The following is a 23165-nucleotide window of genomic DNA, read 5'->3' as shown; positions in this document are numbered from 1 at the left end:
AGACTCGGAGCAGGGACTCCGGTTGGGGACTGGCAGGCTGTGTCTGGGATGGTCGAAGAAGGAGATCCAGATGAGTGGGCCAGGAGGGCTTCCTGGGAGAGGCATCCAGGCAGGCGAGAGCCCAGAGGAAGGAGTGGCAGGGGGTGGCAGCCCAGACCTCTCTTGGGTGGGCACATCGGTTGGGTCAGTTAGGCTCACAGTCTACTTGTGGACAGAGGAGGATAGGTGGGGGCCCTCAGGCCTGCTGCCCCCCATCCAGGCGGCCCCCACCCTGCAGTGTGCTCCTGTTTGAAGATACCCCTGCTATCTGGGCCTGGCACCCATCCTCTGTCAGCTCTGGGCCCAGGCTGTATGCAATTGGTGCTCAATGGGTGCAGGGATGAACTTTGTGATTTGTTTCCTACATGTTCACAGCAGCCGGCATGTCACGGGGTCCCTGCAGCACACCCAGCCGGATGGTCCCCTCTGTCCCCCACTCCCACAGGCCGGCACTGCACACTTCTGTGCCTGGAGACCCAGCAGTGCGGGCGCCCACAACAACGATGTCTGTGTCCTGTGCTTTCTTCCAGGTTGTGGAGGCTGCGGTGCAGAAATAAAAAACGGTCAGTCCCTGGTGGCTTTGGACAAACACTGGCATTTGGGCTGTTTTAAGTGTGAGACGTGCGGGAAGCAGCTCGATGCGGAGTACATCAGCAAGTGAGTGGCGGGCTCCTCCCATGTGAGCCTGCTCCGTCCGTCTCCCTGCGGCCACTCCTGTCCTGTCCCCTGTGTGGCCTCAGGGCCCTGCATGTTTGACCCCCAGCCTGGCATCTCTTCCCACCAGCCTTGCTTCCCTAGTGTGGCCTGCAGAGACCTCAGCTCCATTTCTACGGATTGAAACAGACAGTGCCCCCCGCCCTTGCCCATCCATGGGGGTCACCCTCCCGTGGCACCTGGGTCACCTGCAGAATGTGCATTGGATGCCAGCTGACTCCAGCAGTAGGAGTGGGGGGGACAGATGTGATGACTCAGTCCCAACTCCAACTTTTGCAGTGCTTGACCATCGTGCAGCCCCCCACCCCGCCGACCTTGTGTCCCCAACACCAGATGTGACGGCTGGTTTGAGTGGGGGGTCGGAGGGCACGTGTCCTCAGAAGGCAGTGCAAACGGAGCCTCTGGAAGGACTTAGCCCTGAGCAGGAGTGGCTGGTTTGCGGGAAGGGGTGCATTTCATTCCCTGGGGTCAGGGGCCTTGAGTCAGGGAAGCCCCCCTGTGGCACAGGGTTAGGGGGTGAGCTGAAGTGTGCAGAGCAGGCTCCTTCCTGCAAGTTTGAGGGCTCCGGGCAGCTATTGTGGGAGACCCTGCTGGTTCTCGATGCCCGAGGGAGCAGAAACATCCCAGGAACTGGCTGTGCCATAGAACGGCACAGGATGAAACCTGCACGCACGTGCACACATCCACACTCACACAGGCAGGAGTACACATCACACCCGGGGAATCCAGAGGAGGTGGCCGATGTGCCCCCATCCATCCCCTGGCTGCACTCGTACCATCGTACCCTCGCTGTGCCCGAGGTCACTCACAGGGGAAACAGGGTGAAGGGAGTGTGGGGTCTCTCTGTCTTGTGTCTCCACCACTACGTGTGGAGTCATGGAGTCCGCAAGTTTTCAGTGAAAGTCCCTAAGCCAAGAAGGACCTCTGTCCAGGCCGCATCAGGCCGGAGGAGGTACTGGCTGTTCCTCTGTCACAGTGAAGGAAAGGGGGGCGTGACTCCCATGAAGGCAGCCCTGGGAGACAGAGCACTTTAAAGTAAAGTAAGACCTGCCCAGCCCCCAGGGCGCTCGCTGGTAGCTCACCCACACGGCTCGCCTGTCACTCAGCAGCCTCCAGAACGGTCCCAGAATTGACAGGGAGGGTGCGTTGGTGTTACCATAGAGACATTATCTCTGCTTCCTGGGTTTGGGGCACAGACACCATTGTGGGAAGTAATTGGGACCCTGAGGTCAGCGACATTTGAAAGTTGGTCCTAAGGGCTCAGTGTACCTCTTCCTCTCCTGGAAGGAAAGGCTTCATCCTCTCCGGAGCTGTGGTCAGAGAAATAGCCTGTGGTCACTGCGGCTCCAGGGGCTCCAAACCACCCCCCCTTCCCGTCCTGCAGGCCACTTCCTCCAGGAAGCCTTCCCGTCCTACAGAAAGTCCAGAGGGCGGCATTAGCTCTGGTCTCCCAAAAGTTGAGAACTCTTAGCCTCTGTTGGCAGCCACATGATAATCAAAACCCTACTGGGAGCCACAGGGAGACCTTGGCAGTGCAGGGGAAGGGAGATGCGCTCGGGCAGCAGGTGCCCCTGCATGCCAGTGGCCTCCACACCTAAATCCTACTGGGCCGGGCCAGGCTGAGGGGCGGCCCTGGTTAGCAATGGCAGTGGCCTTGGCCACCAATTGGCAAGAGCCTGCCATGTGCTAGGTGTTGGCCACATCTTCATTAGACTTTACTATAATTTCTCCCATTTTATGGTTGGGGAAGCCGAGGCTCAGAAAGGTTAAGCGACTTGCCCAGGAGCACACAGCTGGGGAGTGGTGGCATTTGAGTGCAAGCCTGTTCATTTCACTGCTGCCCACCAGCACCTCCCTGCACAGAGCATGGCCACCAACCCAGGAACCCTGGCACCACCTCTGGGCCCTCCCTCTGCTGCCACACTGCCTCCTCCCATGTTGTGTTACCCCATAATAATAATTACAGTCACTTTCAAACCAGCTCCCGCCACGTGCGCTATCTTCTCGTCAGCAGCCCCAAGAACCAGATATTCCCCTCTCAGTGCATTCAGGGGAGGCTCAGCATTGACTCGCCCAAGGCTGCCCAGATACCTGGGAGCGGCACCCAAAGCCACGTGTCACTCGTCACTGATTCCCCACACCACGAACGACACATGGTGTGGTGTGGGCACGCTGTAAATATGCATGCACAGTGGACAGGTCACCTGCAGCCCTCGTGTCCCCTCCCACGAGGCCAGATGCCTCTGCCGCCACACCCGGGGACAGAGAGGCTCTGTCCCAACCCCACATGTGCTACATGACATTGCATCATCCACAGACCTGGTCCTGGCATGGGCACCTTTGTCACACACACTTTGTGGCTCATGATTTTGAAGGACACCCCAGACCCCTTTAGTAAGTCAATAGACCATTTCCTGCCCACATTACTGAATGGGGGATAGAATGAACTGGAAGGAAGAGCCCCGTCGTTGGGAGCATCTTCACTTTCCCAGATGTGGCTCTTACTCCCACGGCTGAGCCTCTGGAGGCCGCCGCCAGCTCTTACCTGGCTGCCGAGTCCCCGGGTGAACCTGTACCCATCCTGATGGCCTGTCTCGTTGCAGGGACGGGCTGCCCTACTGTGAGGCCGACTACCACACCAAGTTCGGCATCCGCTGTGACGGCTGTGAGAAGTACATCACGGGGCACGTGCTGGAGGTGAGTGGGCCGCTGGGCGCCCTCTCTGAGCCAGGTCCTGCTCCCGTGCCCCTCGGGGTGTCTGATGTTCATGTGCGTTTGTGCAGGAATACGTACCCCTGAGCTTTTGCCTCCCCGTTCCTCCCAGCTCCTCCAGGGGACAGCTTCCTTAGCCTTCCAGGGCCTGCTCAGCGAGGGCCATCTCCGGGAAGCCTTCCCTGGACATGGTCTCTCCTGTGCCCTCTACAGGCTGATGAGGCTGGAGAGGTGTGTGTGTGTGGGCGGGGGGGGGGGGGGGGGGGGGGCGGGTTGTTTGAGATCCTGGGTCCAGCCGTCCTGTGTCTAGATGAGGGTCTGAGTTCTGGAGGAATGAAAGTGTGCAAAGGAGGCAGGACCCTGTGCCCATAGGAGGCCCGTAGGAGTGGTCACTGGGCCAGCCCTGTCACACAGCAGTTACGGGGTAGGCGGGCTTTCTGGGGTGCTGAAAGTGAGTCTTTTGATGGCCGTGGGAGTTACAAGGCTCTGTCTCTTTGTGAAAAATGAACGTGTAGCATTCACTGTGATAGTTGTTCAGTAAGATAAATCCCATGGGGTGACCACACCCCATGCACCTGGGTGTCAGACCCAGCCCGTCCCTCTACTCATTCCTCAGCCTCTCTTTGGCTCTGTGCTGGGGCTGCCCCTGTCCCTGGGGAAGAGGCACAGGGGACAGAGAACTCCGCCCAGGGGCTTGGGAGCCTTTCCCAGCAGGTCACAGAGGGGCCTCTGGGCGTGGGGGGATGACGAAGGCTTCGGAGCCAGGGATTGCCTGGGTCAGACTGGCATTTTAAAGAGCATGGGGCTGCAGCTGAGGCCAGGCGCTGGAGGCCAGGGACAGTGGGGCACATGGGGTGCCCCTCGAAACTCCAGGGACCACAGCCCTGCCTATACCCACAGCTACTGCCTGGCACATAATCAGCTTCCCCAATGCTGCAGCGGAATCGTACATTGAGTGCTGAGCTGCTTTTCTTGAAATTACACTTGATGTCCATCTGAGCAGTAGAGATAGAGTTGCTCTGGCTTCGGCCCCACCCACATTCCCTCTCAGCCTTCAGTGGCCCCCCATCCCCGGGAGCAGGAAGGGGAGAGGGCAGTGGGTGTCACACCCACCCCACACGACAGTGCAGCCCCTCCCCTGGTTCCCAGAGCATGAACCCCCCACCCACCCCAGGTCAGCGCACAGTGGGAGGGCCCCAGCTCTGGGGGGAGGGGCCTGAGGACGGGTGTGATCCCACGCTCATGCTCATGGACCGTGGGGAGTGTGCAGAGCACAAATCGGGCAAGGGGGGTGGATCACTGATAATGGGATCATGGGTAGCTGAACTTTTTGGCTGGTTCCCTTCTGGTTTTTTCTCTCTCTGTGTAATTCTAGTTGAGACCAAACCGTTTGTACAACATCATATTCTGATTTTGTCCCATTCACATTTCCTATTTAGTCAATTCCCTTGTTTTTGTGTGTGCATGGTTGGTTTGTTGGTTTGTTTGTTTGTTTTGTACGATGGGCCTTTTTGTTACACAGCTATATTGGGAACATAGCTCATATACTGCACAGTCCAGCCCTTACCGTGTGCCATTTGGTGGCTGTCAGTATCCACGCAGACGTATGCATGTCGCACGTCCATTCCAGAGCATTTCCATCACCTCAACAAGAGCCTGATGCCCCAGCACCTCGGGTCTCCCTCCTGTCTGTCTGTCCACAGACTTCCCTCTTCCACACAGGTCCCATGAATGGGGTCAGACATCATGTGGCCCTGACTTTCTGACAGAGTGGGGTCTTCAAGGCTGGTCTGTAGGTCGGCGTGGGTCAGTGTCGCATCATATTCCATCAACAGACTATTCTGGAATTTAGTAAGCTGACTGTGACTTCCTCTCATCCCTTGATGCCGGTCCTTCTGACAGTTGAGCAGACCACAGCGCCTGCCTTAGTACTTTCCACGCACTGCCTGCTTATGCAGGGGTGGGGGTCTTCGTGGTTTTCAGCTCTATTGGGGCGTATGGGTCACATGAGGAGGCTGTTGGCATTTAGTCTGCGGGCATCTTGTACGTATCGTCTTGGGTGGTGACTGTAATATTGATATCTGTGTCCTCTGAATATGTGGACAGAGACTATGACTCTACTGGACCTCATGGCACTCTAAATATTAGGGACAGGCCCCGCCTGCCCACTGCCAGCCGTTCAAAGCACTTGTCTCTTGTTTCTTGCAAAGGTTATTCCAGACCTTCTGCTCTCTCCTGGGCTCCCCACCTCCCATGTGTGCTGGATCGTTGGCCGCTCCAGGCAGGTGGCAGAGCAGATGTGAACCCAGGCCGCCCGGGCTCCTGGCGCCTGTCCCTTCCCCAGCATGCCACCTCTCCCAGTGTGTAGACATCAGTTTGCACGTTGTGCCATCTTGCCACATGGAAACACCTGATGGTTGAAAGTGGGGTGCGTCCTAGGCTCAGGTGGGCTGAACTATTGTTGCTGTGCGTGTGTGGACCTAGCCTGACCTGCTTCCCAGCAACCGAGGACACCAGTCCCTGCACTCCAGGGCGAGGGTGGAGACCTGACCCCAACCCTGCTACTTGCTCTGAGCAAGCACTGTGCTCAGCAAGAGAACATTCCAGTATCTCGGGGATTCAATGAGAGATCGTCTGTGAAGTGTCCCCCAGCTCAGGGCTGGCTCTGTGGTAAATCCTGGGGGCTGGGGGCTTCCTTTTTGTCACCAGGTCATCCGCAAGCCTCCCCTTGATGGATCCGGAAGGTGGGGTGATCCCGTGTGCACTGTGCATCCCTGATACTTAATGCTGGGCCAAATATAGAATGTGGGGGTTCACTGACTGTGAACGGAGCCCCTCCTGTGCGTTCTGGCTTATCATCAGGAAGGGACTGTCTTAATTACAAAGAGCAAGGGAAAAACAGGTCAGGATTTTCCTGCTCATCAGTGGTAGAGCATAAAGGGCCTCCCAGGGAAGATTAATGCTTTTGTTTTCGCCTCCATCGGCGAGTTCCCTGGCGTGGCTGAGTCGGCTGAGTCGGCGGGCTCTGCAAAGCTCTGAGCATCCTCCTCGCCAGGCGGCAGCGGCAGCGGCAGCGGCAGCGGCGGGCGGCAGAGACGAGCCTGACTCCGCAGAGGGGGAGCCGCCGCCGCCACCGCCTCGCCGCCACCTAAACTTGGCCAGGAGCGTGCGCGCCCCGCGGGGTGGGCAGTGGGCTCTTGGGGCCGGCAGGTGGCAGGTGGCAGGATCTGAAGAAGAAGGAAAAGGATCCAGACCTGTGACTGAAGGCTGAGGGTGCCCCTGCTCACGGTCACGTTGCCCGTTCCTGCTGACCTGCCCGGGGAGTGGGCCCTGGACAGGGGCCCTGGAGGCTGGCCGATCGGACTGGGCTCTATTTCGAGGACCCCGTGCAGGTAGGAAGCCTTGCCAGGCGCTTCGGAGGGCTGATGGGGAGGCTGAAGGAGCCATGCCGGGCTGCGGTGGGTGGGCTTGTGGGGAGCTGGACAGAGCAGCCATGTGAGACTCCCCAAAGCACCTGTCACCCCCGGCAGATGCTTGTCACGCTCAGAGCTTGCCTGTCCTCGGAGCCCGGGCAGGAGAGGAGCCCAGGCCCCCTTCCCCGCCAGCAGGAGCCATCAATCTGTGCTGCATCTGTGTGCGGTGGGCAGAATGCCATCTCGATCCGGGCACCAGCGGCGCCTGCCTGTCCGCCCGCCCGTGAAATGTGCATTCGGTGGCCACGGTGGAGCCTTTCCTCCCGCTTCCCGAGTTACTCCTAGTTATGTAGCATCGTCTTCCCAGGGCCTTCCCCCATCCTGCGTGTCTTGAGGCATCTGTCCTGGGGAGCCTGCTCCATGCTGGGGTGCAGGTGGAGGAGCCTCATGGGTCTGGGGGGGCCTTGGGAGGGGCTCTGCTCCCACCCTATTGCTGAGACAGACGGATGGACGGATGGCTGGGAGTGTGGGGCAGGCCGGGGTGTGGGGGCAGAGGAGGCTCCAGGTTGGAAAGAGCTGACAGGTGGTGACAGGATTGTCTGCCAGGAACCGTGATGTAACCAGACCAGCTAGACCCAGAGTTTGATAAGGAGGTGCTGAGTGAGGGGGAGTCCCTGGCTCAGTCCTCGCCTTCACCCCACCCCTGCCTTGTTCTCTGTGAGCTGGAGCTCTTCCCTGCACAGGTGGGAGTGGCGGGGGCGGGGATGGGCCCTGCCCTCCTGGTAACCGCTGCTGTGCTGCTGTCAGCCCCACCTGCCTGGTGCAGCCTGCCTGTCTCCATGGTAACGAGAAGCCCAGGGTCCCTCTGGGACCACTCATTAATTCCTCCCTCTCTGTCTCCCTCCCCTGCCTGCCTCCCCTTCTCTCTTCTTCAACCCTCCACGCACCTACAGACCCTCCGAACACTGTGTCCACCCCCCCACCCACGGCAGCCCTGGTGGGAGGGGGGCCACACAGGCAGCTCCACCCTGGGTCAGACAGCCCCTAAACCTTCCTCCATTTCCAATAAACCATCCCCTAGGGCTGCAGGACATCGGGTATTTGCTTCCCCGTCTTCCCTCGGTGTGTTCCATTTTACCCTCGTGAGCTGCTATGACTTATATCATTGGGAGAAAATAAACCGTATGTTTCAGAAAAATAAAGGCATTTCCTCAGGACAGAAAACATGCAACTTCCCAAGGCCTCTACTTCTCCCTCTCTTTTTGTAATCTGATGCATGTGTTTATTTAAAAAAACATATTCAGAAGGAATACCTGTTTATCATGAAGTAAACTGAAGAATCATCCGTGATCCACGCCATCGCCCAGACTAACTACTGTTAGCACTTAAAAATCAGTATTTTAGATTGTGCATACACACACGGACATGCACACACAGACATGGGAGTGTGCTGACTGGCTTTTAGCCTGATACCATGCCCCTGCTCATACATCTAACATCAGTTCAGAGCCTGGGTCCCTACCCTTCCCATCGGTCCATAACAGCGTCTACACTGGCGTCACTGTGCCCCCTGGTCTTCTGGGTTTGAGGTACCAGGGCATGGGTCCCAGTGGACATCTTTGCTGCAGGGCATCTCAGCAATGTGACACACTAATATGCCCGTGAATACACCCAAAGGTGGAACAGATGATCTGTTCCCAGACTCATTTGGTCAGAACTGTCCTCGTGTCCTCTGGGGACCACTTGCCAACCAGCAGCAGGCACCTGTCGCTATGGGACACCACTCCTGCATGTGGCTCTGCCGCGGGGTCTGGGTCTAGGGAGGGCAAGGGGACAGCATGTGGATCAGGCTGCATGGTGGGAGAGAGGGAGAAGGAGAGAGAGCAGGTGAGCCGTGCCAGCCTGGTGACACGTGTTCCTGGCAGAGACCCCAAGCGGAGAGTGATGGGGAGAGTGGGGTCAGCGATGGGGAGCGTCAGGGGGCGAGGTCAGGGGCTCTGCGTAGGGGGCTGTGGGTCTCACAGGGCTTCGCCTACAGGGCCCTGCATGCTGAGGAGCGGGGCTGTTCTTCTGGGGGGAGGTAGCTCCTGGGGGTCTCGTGGCAGAGCCGATCTGGGAAGGGAAGGGTGTGCGGCTGCCGGACGCTCCCCGGCGGCATCTGTCCAGTCCCACTGAAGGCTTTGATTAGCTTCACGGTAAATTTCATTATCTCAGTGCTCACCGGTGGTAGGTCTTTGAGATCTGGCTGCAGTTCTGGCCATTCAACAAGGAAACGAAAGCTTTGAGTTGGGCCGGAAGATGCACGTGTGCAGCCCCCAGGAGCTGGCTGGCCGGGGCGGGGGACTTGTGCGGCGGCACAGAATCCAGGGGAGCACTCGGAAAGCACAAGGTGGGGGGTTGCGGCCTGTGGTCCAGGGAAGAGAAGGGGCCAGGGATGAGAGCACACCTGCCTCCCACGTGCCGGGCATGTCACCGCCTAGGGCTGTCCCTCCGTGCGGCCCATGGCCCGGTGAGGAGGGGTGGGGTGGGAGTTTCTGGAGCCCAGAGACATTGCCCTAAGTCCCAAGCTCTGGCCGGGCCCTGCGTGTCTTGTCAGTGATGGGGTGCACGCCAGCCCCTCCGCTCTGACTTGGTACAGCGGCGCCTTCTTTGAGCCTGGGAGCCTGCCTTCCTGGTTCCTAATGAGCATCATTTTGTCTTATTAAAGATGACAGCCACTCGTCAGAAGGCACAGACATCTTTTTAAAATCACGCACTGCAGAATCTCATGAGCTTTTAATATTCTTTAAAAATCTGAGTCATCTGAAGACCTGCCTGGTGAGGGGCTGGGCTGTCTACCTGGCTGGGGGCTGGGTAGCTGGGTAGCTGCACAGAGGACGCCCCAGGTATGGATGCTCCAGGCCGGTTGTGCTTCGTGTATTGGGAGGAGAAATTGGGAGGAGAAGCCCTGAAAGGCCAGGGGCTGCTCAGTGTTCTGATGATATGGAACATCTGGTCACTGTGGCCGCTGGGAGAGACAACAGGAGTGACACTGGGGACTGATAGGTACAAGGAGCAAGGGAAGCTCGACTTTTGACTCCAGAGCCAGTGGAGCTGCTGCAGCCTTTCTGGGCCTTACATGTGGAAACCCCAGGCAGTGTTCATCACAGTGCTGGGGGCCCCATGTCTGCCATCCAGGTGTTGGCCCAGCCCATTCGGTTCTGGGGAGGGCCCGCTGCCTGCCCTGCAGATGGCCACCTTCTCCCTGGGCCCTCACATGGTGGAGACGGAGCTCTGGTGTCCCCCCTTATAGGACATCTCGGGGCCCCATGGGACAGCACTCCATTCCTTTCTAAGGCTGAAGGATATTCTGTTGTGTGGCTGGACCACAGTTTATTTGCCCGCGTGTCCCCCCCAGGGGCCTCTTGGGGCTGTTTGCACCCTGGAGCTGCTGTGAAAACTGCTGCCTTGGACACTCTGGTACAAGATGTGGGTGCCCTTGCCTTCATTTTTCTTATGCTCCTGAATGGAACTGCTGGGTCAGATGGTGACTCTGCACCTCACTTTTTGGGGCGCTGGCAGCTGCACCCACATTGCCCCCAGCAGGTGCACAGGGGCCCTGCTTTGCCCACATTCCTGCCAACACGTACCATCCCTTTGGTTTTGCCTCGATTATGGCCACCCTGATGGGTGTGGAGTGGCGTCTTGTGGTGGTTTGGACTTGCCCTTCCTCCATGACGGTGCTATCGAGCGCCTTATATATGCTTCTTGGCCACTTGTGTATCTTCTTTAGAAAAATGTCTATTTGAGTACTTTGCCCCCTTTTTAATTGTTTGTCTCTTTGTCGCTGAGCTGCAAGAATTCTTTATACGTTCTGGATGCTAAGCCCTTATCACGTCTAGGGTTTCAAATGCCTCCTCCCCTTCTACAGGTTGTCTTTCCACTTTCTTGACCATGTCCTCAGATGTACAACAGTTTAATTTTTGTGAAAAAAAAAATGCCTATTTTTGTTGTTGCTGTTCATGCTTTTGGTGTCAAATCCAAGAACGCACTGCCAAACCTGGAGTGGCCAAGAGGTGCTCCTGCGTTTTCTTCTAAGAGATTTACAGTTTTAGATCATCAGTCCATTTTGTGGGGTTTTTTGGTGTGTCACATAAACAGGCATGCACGAATCCTAGGTGTGCAGCTTGATAAGTGTCCACAAACCGGACACGCCTGGTGACCAGCATCCAGATCAAGAAGGAGAACGAGCGCAGCCTCCGGGACCACCTCCCGCCTCCCCGGGGCAGCTGCCTCCCTGACTTGAGTAAAGGAGACTCGTCTGCCTGGTTCTGTACTTGGTACGAATGCAATCTGTGCCCTCCGGTGTCGGCTTCTTTTCTCCCTCCTAGGTCCTCAGGGTCTGCTTGTGGACAGTCCAGGCAGGGTCTGGGCTGGGAAGCACGTGAGGCTGTGGTCTGCACCCTGGACCCAGGCCGGGGTTGGGAGGGCACAAAGGACTGTGCTCCTGGGCTGCTGCAGTCCTGCCCCACCAGCTCTGTGCTGTGTGACCTTTCTCCACTCAGTCTGCCTCTCTGTGCAGCAGGTGGAACATGAGGATAGTAATGTAGCTCATAGGGCTTCTGGAGGGTGAGGACAAGGTAGCGTGTGAAAGGGCCTCAAGCTGTCGAAACGCAGGTGGAGTGGCTGTTAGTTTTGGGGGCTGGGGGCATTTGCCAGATCTGGGTGGGAGTGCTTCCCTAACAACAGGCCCTGCCCTTCACAGCGGCCTGGGGCTGCATCTCCACTCTGTGTTAATTCTCATCTGTCCCCTTGAGGTTTCAAGCCTGTTGTCTTAGAAACCATCCCCATGGTTTTCTGTCTTCCTACTCAGGTGTAGATGGCAGGGTCTGCTTCCCTCCAGGGAGCACTGTCTCCTCCAAGTGGCTGTCACAGAACTGCTGTTTGAGGCCATGGGAAGGCAGCCTGGGTGGAGGCGGGCGTGAGGACAGGTCAGAGGTCGCAGGGTTTAAAATCACCGAAACGACCTCTTCACCCTTGCTCTGCCTGGGCCAGTGCTGCCCTGCGACCCACTACCCAGATAGATCCCCGCAACTAGCGGTTCCTGCAGTGGCCCCGGTGAGGCCCGGCCCTCGAGGGGCTCCCTGTCTAGCTGGGAAGAAGAAACCAGCGGGAGCCCAGGAGAGGGACTCGACGGAAGCATGCCGGGGAGGCTTTCAGGAGGAGGTGGCATTTGAGAGGAGATAAAGAACACTGAGGGCCGCAGGTGGAGTGTGGGTGGAAACAATTGGTGCACAGGTGCGAGGCTCCAGAGCGGGCGGGATGACAGGATGCATCATCCTCGGGTTCCCCTCGGGTTCCCCGGGAGGAACCCCTATACCCAGATGCATTGGTGGGTGGTGCCGCCGGGCACATGCTCAGGAGAGGCGTGTGTTCTGGGTTCCTCCTCCCCAACAGAGGCATCACCTTGGGGCAGATTTTCACCAGCTCAGCCGGGAGGGGAGGAGAGTGAGACCCTTGTGCTCGCTTTACCCGATGACTTGCTCATCCCGGGACGTGGTCGTTAATAAGTCACATTCAGGGAGTGGCCGTCAGACTTCTTCCCGGAAAGAGTGGGACGTGGCGTTGGCACCACAGCGGGCAGCCAGCTGCCGCCCACCCTACCCCAAGGCTGAGAATATTGCCGTGCAGAGGTGCCAGACGCAGTAGTTCGGGTGATTCTGCTGTGTCCTTACATCAGTCCATGTAATCAGCTCACGTTATGTCCGTATTAATCTTTTCACCTAATTTAAGGGATGCCAAGGATTATAAAAGCAGTAAATACTAATTGAGAAATTTGAGCAATTTGGAGATGCATAAGACCAGGATTAATCATCTTACACCCCTCCCCTCTGGTGCCTCTGCTTGAGGCTTGAGGTAGCCTCAGCCTTCCCTCTCCCCTCCCCTGCCCCCAGGTACAAAGACGGTCAGGACCTGGCCCCCCTGCCCCGTGAGGGAGGCAGATCCATCGACCATGGAGCCCGAGGAGCTGGGTGACACCCCTGCTCCCCTGGAGGTTGGGCGGGGCAGCTGGGCGTCTGCTCCCAGACGTGGCCCCCGGTGCACATGGCCCCCGGTCCGCATGGCCCGCTTCCACACCCAGTGCCCTGGACAGCCTGGCAGTGCTCACGGGACCCAGACTCTCTGGAGCCGTCTCGAGCCCCCAGTGGACACGGGACACAGCATCCCCTCCGCATCCCCCGAGTACCCTGCGTATGGGTGTGCTGTGCCCACCAGCCACGTGTGGCCGCTTCAGCTTTGGTAGAAACACATCTACTTCGTTGTCTTCACAGGCAGGAGAAAAACACTACCACCCATTGTGTGCGCTATGCGTCAGGTGCGGCCGGATGTTTGCGGAAGGCGAGGAGATGTATCTTCAAGGTAAGGACAAAACCGCGCCGCCTGGTCCCCTCGGGCCCATACCACGTGCCGGGTGTGAGCCTTGTTACCTCGCTAGCTGGGAAGCCCACCCCCCAGCCCGGCGGCAGCGTGTGGGAGGCAGAGCCACGGGACCCGTTGATGGCCTGGGTGTGGGGTAGGGGGTGCCAGGGCTGCTCGGCCCCTCCCCAAGAGGATGGGTTTGGGACGGAGACCTCCTCTCTTCAGCCGCTATTTCTTTTCAATGATCCTTCTGTGTCCAGTGGCCCCGGAGGCAAGCCGAGGGGGGCTGGACGGACGGCAGAGCCACTCACAGGCTGTTTCATGACCTCATGGGGCGGCCGTCTTGAGGCTGCGTGTCAGACAGGCCTGCCTTTCTGAGCCGAACCTCGTGGGGTGATGTCAGCCAGGGCGGCCTCGTCCCCAGCGTCCCCTCTTGTTCCTCGAGTGTCTGCTGGAGAGCCCATGAAAGGCGTCCTGTGCGCTCCTCCCGATGCTGCTGGGGTGTCTGGGTGGGAGGGGATCCCCCTGCACCGGCGTTGTGCACCCCTCCACCATAAATAGCGCTTTCAGGCCTTCCCGATGCCCAGCACAATGGCACTGGGACGGCGGCCCCCGGCCCGAGCTCTCCATCAAGGGGGACCCAGTCTCAGGGAATAAAGATGCTCTTCATGGCTCTGGGCTGAGGCTGGCACCCCATTCCTTAAGCGGGCCCTGCCGTGACTTTCCCAGGAATACGAAGCCAGTCCCATCCCCTCTCCCAGCCTCAGAGGTCCCAGTCAGTGTGACCAGGGGTGGACCGAGGGCAGGGGTTTCCATCTCCACATGGTGGAGCACCAGAGCCTGGGTGTCTGGCCCCGCCCCCGCCTGGACACCCTGAGACCCTCTGCCTGGCCCACTCCATCAAGGTGTCGGTGATGAATCCTGTACAGTGGAAGCTCTGAAGAGCAGGGGCCCCAGTGAGCCTCATGGCCTCCGTGGATACGGAGGACGCCCATGCGTCCCCACTACCACAGCACAACCTACCGGGTGATCCCTTTCCAATAAATATAGGACACTCTGTCATTATCAGGGAGACCCACATGAAAATAACACATAGAGGCTGTTTTTCCCCAGTGGGTTTATTATAAAGCAAGGGCATGTCCCCGTTTTGATGGATCAAGGAAATGGGCCTCTTATCTGGCGGATTGTGGCAAACATTGAGAAATCACCAGTTTGCACCAAGAGCCTCAAAAATGCCCATGCCCTTGGAGCCAAGACTCCATTTCTAGGAAGTCCTTAAGTAAGTAAGAGAGATGTGCTAGGACTTGCATGCCAGGGACCCCCACCTCCCCGCTAACATGACTTTAGAAATAAAATAGCACAACCAGTGGGCAAGCAATGGATAAACCCTCCTCTCCCTGCGTGGTGGAATGTCCCACGGCCCTACGGTTATGCTTTGATTTTTAATTATATGGGAGAACTGTTCTGGACATCTTAAACAACAATCATAGGGTACAAGACTATGTTTGTACAGCATTATCCACATTCTCTGAAAAAAGCACAGGAAATGCTAGAAGGCCACCTGAGCCGCGTGGGCAGGAGGTTGTAGCTGGTTTTAATTTTCTTATTTATGCTTTGTTGGGTTTCTTTAATTTTTAATAAGGAATATCAATTGCTTACCTATTACTCTTGTAATTGTAAACAGCTGTTAAAAATGAATGTTTTACACACACACACACACACACACATACAGACTAAATCGTGGTCTCCCCAGGAGCTCCAGGCCAACACAGATGTTTAGCCAGGGAGGGGCAGTTATAAGTTAGATCATGTGGGCTGGAAGGCTCTGCAAGAACTAGGATGTCGCTCTTCCCTCACACACACTTGTAAGTCCCTATTACATGCTAGGCCCTCTGTGGCTTGTCTGGGTTGGGGGGGAGGGCAGGTGAGGGAATGGGGCAGAAACAGCCCCCTTCTTGATGGGCCGTTGAACCTAGATGGCAGCAGAGTGGGGAGGGGGTCAGGCTGAGGTCCAGGGAGGCCCCAGAGGGAAGGCAGGTGCTCCGGGCCCTGAATGATGGGGCTCAGGGAGGGCTGACGTGCACTGAGGCCACCCTGCACAAGGTAAACCATGGTCGTACAGCTAGTGCATCAGCCATGGTCAGCGACATGGCGTCACGATGGCCTCATGAGGTAGGGATGGTATCGGCCCTGTTTGCAGATGGGAACAATCTGACACCTGGAGAACCTGAGCTTGAATTAGGAAAATTCAGGACATGTGGGGCTCTTGTTACCTTGATGGTGCTGAATGTTGGCATGGGTGGCAGGGCCACCCTGGCTGCTGGGGAAACTGAGGCAGGATGGGCACAGAGACCCAGAGTGTTAGTGACAGGGTCTGGGCAGTGCTGGAAGCTTGTGTCCGGCCTCTGGCCCCCAGATCTGTTCTCTACCCCACACCCCAGTTCCCAGCCAAGGCTCCCCATCCTGCCGCCCATCCAAGAGCTCTTGCCTCCCAGTCCCCATTCCTGAGCTGGTTCCCACCGCCCCAGCTGTGCACCACACACAGGGGCAGCCCGTCCTCTCCCCTGTCTCTGAATTAGAAGCACCCTGCCATGCCTCTTCTACGAAGCCTCCTCTGGATGCTGTGATCTCCTGGGGCAGGGCAGTGGCCTGCTTGCCCCAGGCCCAGCACCCACTCCAGCACAGAGGATGGGTGGGTGAATGAGCGTCCATGTGCACCCCACTTCTGGCTTTCTGCACAGCCCTGCATCGTGGGCAGAATCACTGAACCCTCCCTCTCGGGAATCTGTCCGCAGGTTCCTCCATCTGGCACCCGGCGTGCCGACAAGCAGCCAGAACTGAAGACAAAAACAAGGTTGGTACAATTTACTACTTGCTCCAGCGCATTCTTCAGCGCCCGCGCATGGTCACCGGCTTTTGTCAGTTCATGGGCCGGTGGCGCCGGGGCCATGGGCCAGGTGGCATTAGCCCAGGGGTGCCGAGGTGTGCCAGTGGGTCAGCTGAGGGCGGTGCAGGGTGGGGCGGGGCACCTCAGCACTTCCCGGTCCCGGCCCGCCGACCTCTCCACTGGCCCAGCGGGCATGAGGGCTGCAAGAGTTGGGAACCCCTGTGACGTTAGTGACAATCCCAGCTCTCCCCGGACCACCCACACCTGTGACAGCTGCTGCAAGTTTGAGGTGCCCCAAATTGCTCTTATTCATTCGTGGGAAAGACTCACAGACTCACCAAAACCGTTAACATTCACAGTTAGGGTTTATTACAGGAGCGGATATGTGTGAAGTGAGCCAAAGGGGGAGGCGCGGGGGGCAGGGTCCGGGAGGGTCTTCTCCCCGGCAGATGGGACCTGGTACTTCCCAGCCCATGTGTGACCCGATGCACCGAGGATTGCCAGGCCGGGAAGCTCTGTGTCCTGAGATCTTCCTGGGGCCTCACTGACTGATTGGTTCATTGATTGGCTGCCACAGGGTTGATTTCACTGTCCAGGTGGCCGACCCTGGACGCCCCCACATCACGTGGCTGATCTCTCCCGTGTGGCCAGCCCGGCCCCTTAGACTGTTGGGTGTGGCCAACCCCCTCCCTGAACGAACATGCTGTCCGTGGGCACAGATCACCCCCAGGGCCGCGGGTGCAGGCCAGCCCTCCATCTGGGCAAAGTCAAATTCTTTACCACTCAGAGACACAGCTGGGCACCAGGCACAGATGTGCAGCTGTGAGGAAAGAGGTGGGCACAGGTATCCTCTCAGGACTGACTTTCCTGGAAGAGACAGTAATTAACCCCTACACAAGCAGATTTGCAACAAAGGCAGGTGGTGGGAGAATGAGGACACCAGGGGATGGGATGGAGGTGGGGGAGGCAGAACACATGGTCAGGGAAGGCCTCTGGAGGAAGTGGGATCGGAGCCCAGCCTGCAGGATGAGACTGGGCAGCCCTAGAGGGAGGGCTCCAGGCAGGACGGACAGAGTCCCCTCGCCCGTTAGCTCTACAGCATGCACACCACCCCATTGGCAGACCCGAGCCAGCCCCATCCCCAGAACTAGCAGGATTTGGGAACTTCTGGTGGGGCTGGATGGAATCCCCCTGGACTCGGGCCTCTGAGGTTCACCAGGATGTTGGCTGGTGAAGGAGACCCAGGAAGGCCCAGAGCCTGGGAAGGGACCCCAGGGGGATTGGGTGGCCAGGCCCACTGCTCCCCATGCGCACAGATGGCACCTGTCATCATTTTGGCTGAATTCCCAGAACTGTAGCCCAAATTAAAGAACATTGGGATGGGGCCAAGAGCGCCTGCCCAGCCTTCTCCCTGCCCCCCCTGCTCCTCAGTCTGTGGGACCACAGCTGCTGCCCCTTTGCCTGGCCTTGGGTCCCCACTGCCAGGGGGCCCTCACATTGAGCATGTGCAGGATGGCACCCATCCCAAGGCCCCACACAGGAGGCTGTGTGAAGGTGAGGAAGGGGACAGATCCACATGACAGCCGTCTCCCAGGTCCAGGGACACAGAGCCGTGGAGACCATGGGAGGAAGCTGGTGACTATAGCTGTTCTGGTGGCTGCTGTTGTGAATGACCACAAATGTAGTGGCTTAAAGAACCATAAATGGAAAAAAAAAAAAAAAAAAAAAAAAGAACCATAAATGGGCTCCCTGACTTCTGGAGGCCGGAAGTTGAGGATGGGTCGGTGGGCTATGCTCACTCTGGAGGCTCCAGGGAGAGTCCCCTCCTCCTCCATTCCCATGTCTAGAGGCCCTGCATCACTCAGACCCCCCTCTGTCTGTCAGTACATGTGCCCTGACCCCCCTGCCTTCCTCACAAGGACCTGAGATCCCAGGGAGCCCACCCATGTCATCAGGTGACCTCCAAACTCCGGCTCCTTAGTCACATTTGCAGGGTCCCTTTGGTCAATGTGGGTGACCACTGCATGGCACTATGTTCACAGGCATGGGCTTGCTCACAGATGATGCACCATGCCTAGTTTGTCACGTCCACGACCAGGGTCACAGTAAGTGGCGGGCACATCACGACTATGCACCATTGTGTCAGATGGCTAATACAGCCCACAGTTCCCTCTATAAGCTGCCCTGGGCCACCCTGGGCCTCAGAGATGAGCCAGGCAACATCCTTGACCCTAACGTCACACAGGGTCCTGACCTTTGTCTGTGGGACTCCTGCCCAAATCCCAACCCAAAGGCCTGCCCGAGGGACCTAATGGAGGGAGCCCATGTCTGAGAAGCCTGCAGGCCCATCTCCTGAGAGTGACTGGGTTAGGATGGGGGCCCACGCCCATGGCTAGCCCATTCCAGGACAGGTGGGGATGGCCAGACCTGCTCCTGGATTCTGGACCTGGATGTGGAACTGGCTTTGGGGTCCACAGGGAGTCAACCTGTGGTGACCGCAGCCACTGGCCCAGAGGAAGAGAGGCCCCTCTGAATGCTGGACAGGGAATAAGAAAAGGGTCATTGCCTAGCCAGGGCTGGCTTCCTGGGCTGTGTCTCTGCAGACGCCTTGGGAACGTCTGGTCCCCTGAGAACAGCTGCCCCCTTGGTGCTGTGCCCCAGGGCTGGCGCACTTAGGGCCTGCCCTCTGTGTCCTGGGACAGGATCCAGGCCCCAGTCATGCCCTGCTTGTCCTGCATTTCACCCTCCCTCACTCTGGCTCCTCAGAGCCTCCTCTGTCTCGCCTGAGAAGTGAGAATAGACCCGGGGCGGGGCCGGCAGTGAGTGGACAGGGCAGGCACAGATGGTGTTCCCTGGGCACACGGGTCCCCTTGGAGATCATCCTCCCAGCCAGGCTGGCTGCTCCCAGCTGGGGAAGACAGAGCTGTACTCTTCTGGAATGTTCATTTCATGTAAGCCAGTTCAGGAGCATGAAGCAGTCAGCCCTGGTCAGCTTCAGGTCAGCTCGGCCGGGCAGGCCCCTGAGAAATGCAGCAGAGGGGGTGCAGGCATTGCTAACTCTCTCTGAAAGTAGCTCCCCCCCTCAGGTGGACCTGGCTCTACTGCTACCTGGTAACCCAGACAAGAGCTAACTCACCATTAACTGACCAGTAACCAGTCATTTAACAAGTGCTCCTCCTTGTGGCTCTGGGACCAGCTCAGTCCGTGCCTCTGAGTTGTTCTCCAGCAAGAGAAACCAGCACTGGGATTCCCTGTGAAGATGGGCTAGGAGGGGGAGGCCCCTCTGTCTTCCCTGACTGGATACCCCTGGTGCATGGCCACCCCTTGGGACACGATGGCTCCTGGGTATCTGCTGAGGGTGCCTAAGGAAAACCTTCCAGAAGGCTGTGGCCCTGATTGCCTATCCCTGGTGCATCCTTGGTCATTGGGTCATGTGATCATTCAACACACAGCCAGCCGCTGAGCGCCTACTGAGTATCTTGGCTAGCTGGTGGAATGCAGAGATGAGAAAGAGTGGTCTAGAGGTGCCTCCTGACAACTAGTGGGGTGGGCAGTCTCCGGGGTGCAGGGTGCTTCAGGGGTGACAGGGAGGGACAAAGCAACTGAATGGGGGCCTAAGGAGTGGGATGCAGGGAGGTGATGTCTTACTGGAGCCGAGCCTCGGCAGGTGGTGTGGGAGGTGAGTCACAGGGCCCGGCCTTTTCAGGCTCAAGGCCTGTGCCTGTGGAGCCAGTGATCTGAGAGTCGTGGCAGGGGGTGGCCCCGGCCTGCCAGGTGGCTGGAGAGGCACTCCATGCACGGTGAAGGGGGGCGGGTTAGGCCAGGACTGGGGCAGGGTTGGGGGGAGCGGACTTGGTGGGAGGGAGGCAGCCTGGGCTGGCCTGGCCAATTCCACAGGCTGCGAGCACCATGGCTGGCAGGTTCAAGAGGCAGTGCCCCCCCTTTCACCCTGGACACAGAGGTCTCAGCTACCCACTGTGGGGGGACCGGCCGGAGAGGCCCAAACACAAGGGCGTGCTGGCCGAACGTGGGTGACCGCAGAATTCCTAGCAACATCCTGGGGCGGTAGAGCAAGCCTCAGTGCTGCAGCCTGGCTCTGCCTCTGCCCCGCTGTGTTTCCTCGGGCTCGTGGCTTTAACGTGGAGATGAGTGGGAGTCGGGTCCCTCGCACCGTGTCAGTGTGACTTGTATGTGACCCCATGAGAACCAGGCTGTTACGGGACTATGCCTGCCCGGGCCAGGCTGAGTGGGGATGGGGCTGTGGGCCAGCAGCCCGGCCCTATTTGTCTCTGTGGGTGTGAACAAGCCCCCGAGAACACAAGTGGGTACTGAGTAATTGTGGGGCTGCTTTGGGCATATTGGAGTCCAGATAGAGAGAAAGTGAGAGAAAGCCGGGGATCCCACTTCCTCACGTCTGGGGATGGACAGGGCATAGAGTGTGAGGGGCTGCCGGCTGGGGATGCCTTGCACGCACTGGAGCACACGCAGCCCCAGCGGCCACTGAGGCAGCTCAAGCGCCCTGGTCAGGGTGGTGTCACCCCCATGCCGGGAGGCACTCCTGAGCCCAAGTTGAGCCAAAGTAAAAGTGAAGACAATTCATCAGCACTGAGCCCCCAACATGTCATCTCTCTGGTTAGATCCTCAGAAAAGGAAAGTGCCCCTTAGGAAGGTTTTTCCATCTTATAGAGAAGGAAGCAGAGACTCAAAGGGTTTTTCCAAATGTATAAAATGCATATGGACCTCATTTGGGGCCAGTAGGGTGGGCCACCGGAGCACAGGCCCAGGGAGAAACATACCTGTGAGCTGTCTGGGGATCCTCTCTGCAAATAGCACGTGACGCTGTGTCTTACCTGGAGAAAGCCAAGGACTTCAGACTCTGTGGTGGGGTCGGGCTGAGTCTCACTGGCCTTTGGAAGCCCCAGGTCAGTGCCCCATCCAGCACTGGGGTGGATATAGCTGGGGCCCTGGGAGACAAAGCAGGTCCTGAGGGAAAGGGGCGGCCCCCACCTGGTCCTGGAGGAAGCTGGCCATGCATAACCAGGAGCTTGGGTGGAGGGGGCAGGCCAGCACTGATGCGTGGGCAGGTGAGGAGGTGAGCCCCAGCATCACCCCCTCTTCCTCTTCTCTTTCCTCCCCAGATGCACGCCCAGGGTTGCCACCAAGTGTCCCGGGGCGCCACCCCCTATGCCTTACAGGTTTGTCCCTCCCACCGCCATGGTGGCCTCCAGTCTGCATCTCGTGTTGTCCTGTCCTTGGTGGTGTCCTGCCGAGTGTAGGAGGAGCCCGGTGTCATCCAGCTGGGAGGGGAGGGCTCCCTGTCCCATGTTAGTGTCCTGGGGCCACTGTATAAAATGCTGCAGTCTGGTTGCTCAACCAGCAGAAATTTATTCTCTCCCAGTCCCGGAGGCTGAGGGTCCTGGCTCAAAGTGCGGGTACGGGTGGCTCTCTCTGAGGCCTCCTTCCTCGGTGAGTCTATAGCTGCCTTCTCCTGTGTCCTCACGTGGTCGTCCTCTGTGCGTGTCTGTGTCCCAATCTCCTCTATCATTTTTTTTAAGTATTTTATTTATTTATTCATGAGAGACAACACAGAGAGAGAGGCAGAGACACAGGCAGAGGGAGAAGCAGGCTCCATGCAGGGAGCCCGATGTGGGACTCGATCCTGGGACTCCAGGATCACACCCTGAGCTGAAGGCAGGCGTTCAACTGCTGAGTCTCCCAGGTGTCCCCCCGATATCCTCTATCTTATAAGGACCCTCATCAGATTGGATCAGGACCCACCCTAGTGACATCATCTTACCTTAATTACATCCTTAAATGCCCTCTCTCCAAACATGGTCCCGTTCCTGGGAATGAGGGGTTAAGGCTTCAAAATAGAGTTTTGGGAGTCACAGTTCAGCCTCCAACATGGCCCTCTCCAGGCTGCTGGCACCACTGCAGAGGCTGAGGGCCAGGAGGGCTGGCAGCTAGAAAGGAGGCAGCAGCGGGAGCTGCCAGCAGGGTGGGGAGGCAGGTCCAGGTTCTTGGCTGGGGAGGCCTGGGAAAGCCAGGCAGTGGGTGGTCCAGTCAGGGCTGAAGCTGGAGCAGGAGGGGCGGGCAGCTGCCAGGTCACGCCCTGCAGGTGGGGAGAGACTCAGGCTAGGGAGTAGGATGAGAGGGAGAGTGTCCAGGGGTGGATGGCCCTGATGCCGGGGACAGAGGAGACACCAAGGAAACCAGCACCTCAGGGGAAGCAGGAGATGTGCTTGGGGAGGGAGGAGGGTTGGGATGGACGTTCGAGGAACAGGTCACAGGGGTGGTGGCTGCAGACTCTGAGAGCAGCGGATCGGGCTGGTAGGATGAACAATAACCCCCCAGCCCCATAACCTAGCTGGAAAATAACATCTCTGAGCAGCAAAATTCTGGGTAAAAGCGATGGCCTTTGCCATCAGAGTGTGCAGAATCACTTGAAAATGCATCACTTGCTCTTGTCCTTCCAAAAAACAGATAATTTCTGTGCGTGCAAGCCGAGCGGTCATCAGAGTGTTTCCAACCATGCAGAGAGCTCGCTGCTGTGCTTGTAGTGGGTGGCACCTGCTGCGTCTGTCTGATTATAGCTTTCCAGCAGCTCATTCAAGCCTGTGTGTTTATTTTAAGAATTCTTTCAACCTGCAGAAAAAAAAATCTCGTTACTGGCATTTCTATTGGAGTGTGACCTGTGATAATTGCATCTGGAAGGTTCTGGCATCAACATATTCTGTATTCAGTCTCCTGTCTCCTCCTTTCCAGGAAACCAGGAGCTCCTCAGAGAGCATCATTTCTGTACCTGCTTCCAGCACCTCGGGGTCTCCAAGCCGCGTGATCTATGTGAGTTGGAGGGCCGGGGGGTAAGTGGTGGGATAGTCGGGGCCTGGGTCATTGCTGGGGGTGCCCTAAGGGGCTGCGGTGTCCCCAGGCTTCGGGATGCAGGGCCGGTATTCTCGCCACTGCCATGGGGCACAGCCTGCTGCAGACTTCGTGGGGCT

The 23165-nt window shown here is 58.0% G+C and overlaps 1 protein-coding gene across 13 annotated transcripts in view; it reads left to right on the top strand.

Annotated features, from left to right (window-relative positions):
* ABLIM2 (actin binding LIM protein family member 2) overlaps positions 1 to 23165 on the top strand; it is a 142183-nt gene that overhangs the window by 61433 nt on the left and 57585 nt on the right. For 7 of the 13 annotated variants that reach the window (XM_072737596.1, XM_072737604.1, XM_072737606.1 and 4 more), the window contains exons 5-10: positions 570 to 696; positions 3357 to 3450; positions 13190 to 13277; positions 16073 to 16131; positions 21303 to 21359; positions 22930 to 23007. In XM_072737596.1, coding sequence (XP_072593697.1) covers positions 570 to 696; positions 3357 to 3450; positions 13190 to 13277; positions 16073 to 16131; positions 21303 to 21359; positions 22930 to 23007 — 503 coding nt within the window. The remainder of the gene's footprint in view (positions 1 to 569; positions 697 to 3356; positions 3451 to 13189; positions 13278 to 16072; positions 16132 to 21302; positions 21360 to 22929; positions 23008 to 23165) is intronic. The other 6 variants (XM_072737601.1, XM_072737597.1, XM_072737609.1 and 3 more) reach the window with 1 other exon arrangement.

This window comes from Vulpes vulpes, chromosome 14 (genome assembly GCF_048418805.1).
Source record: "Vulpes vulpes isolate BD-2025 chromosome 14, VulVul3, whole genome shotgun sequence".
Taxonomy (NCBI): domain Eukaryota; kingdom Metazoa; phylum Chordata; class Mammalia; order Carnivora; family Canidae; genus Vulpes; species Vulpes vulpes.
The sequence above is the reverse complement of the archived record's forward strand: the minus strand, read 5'-3'. Positions and strand labels throughout refer to the sequence as shown.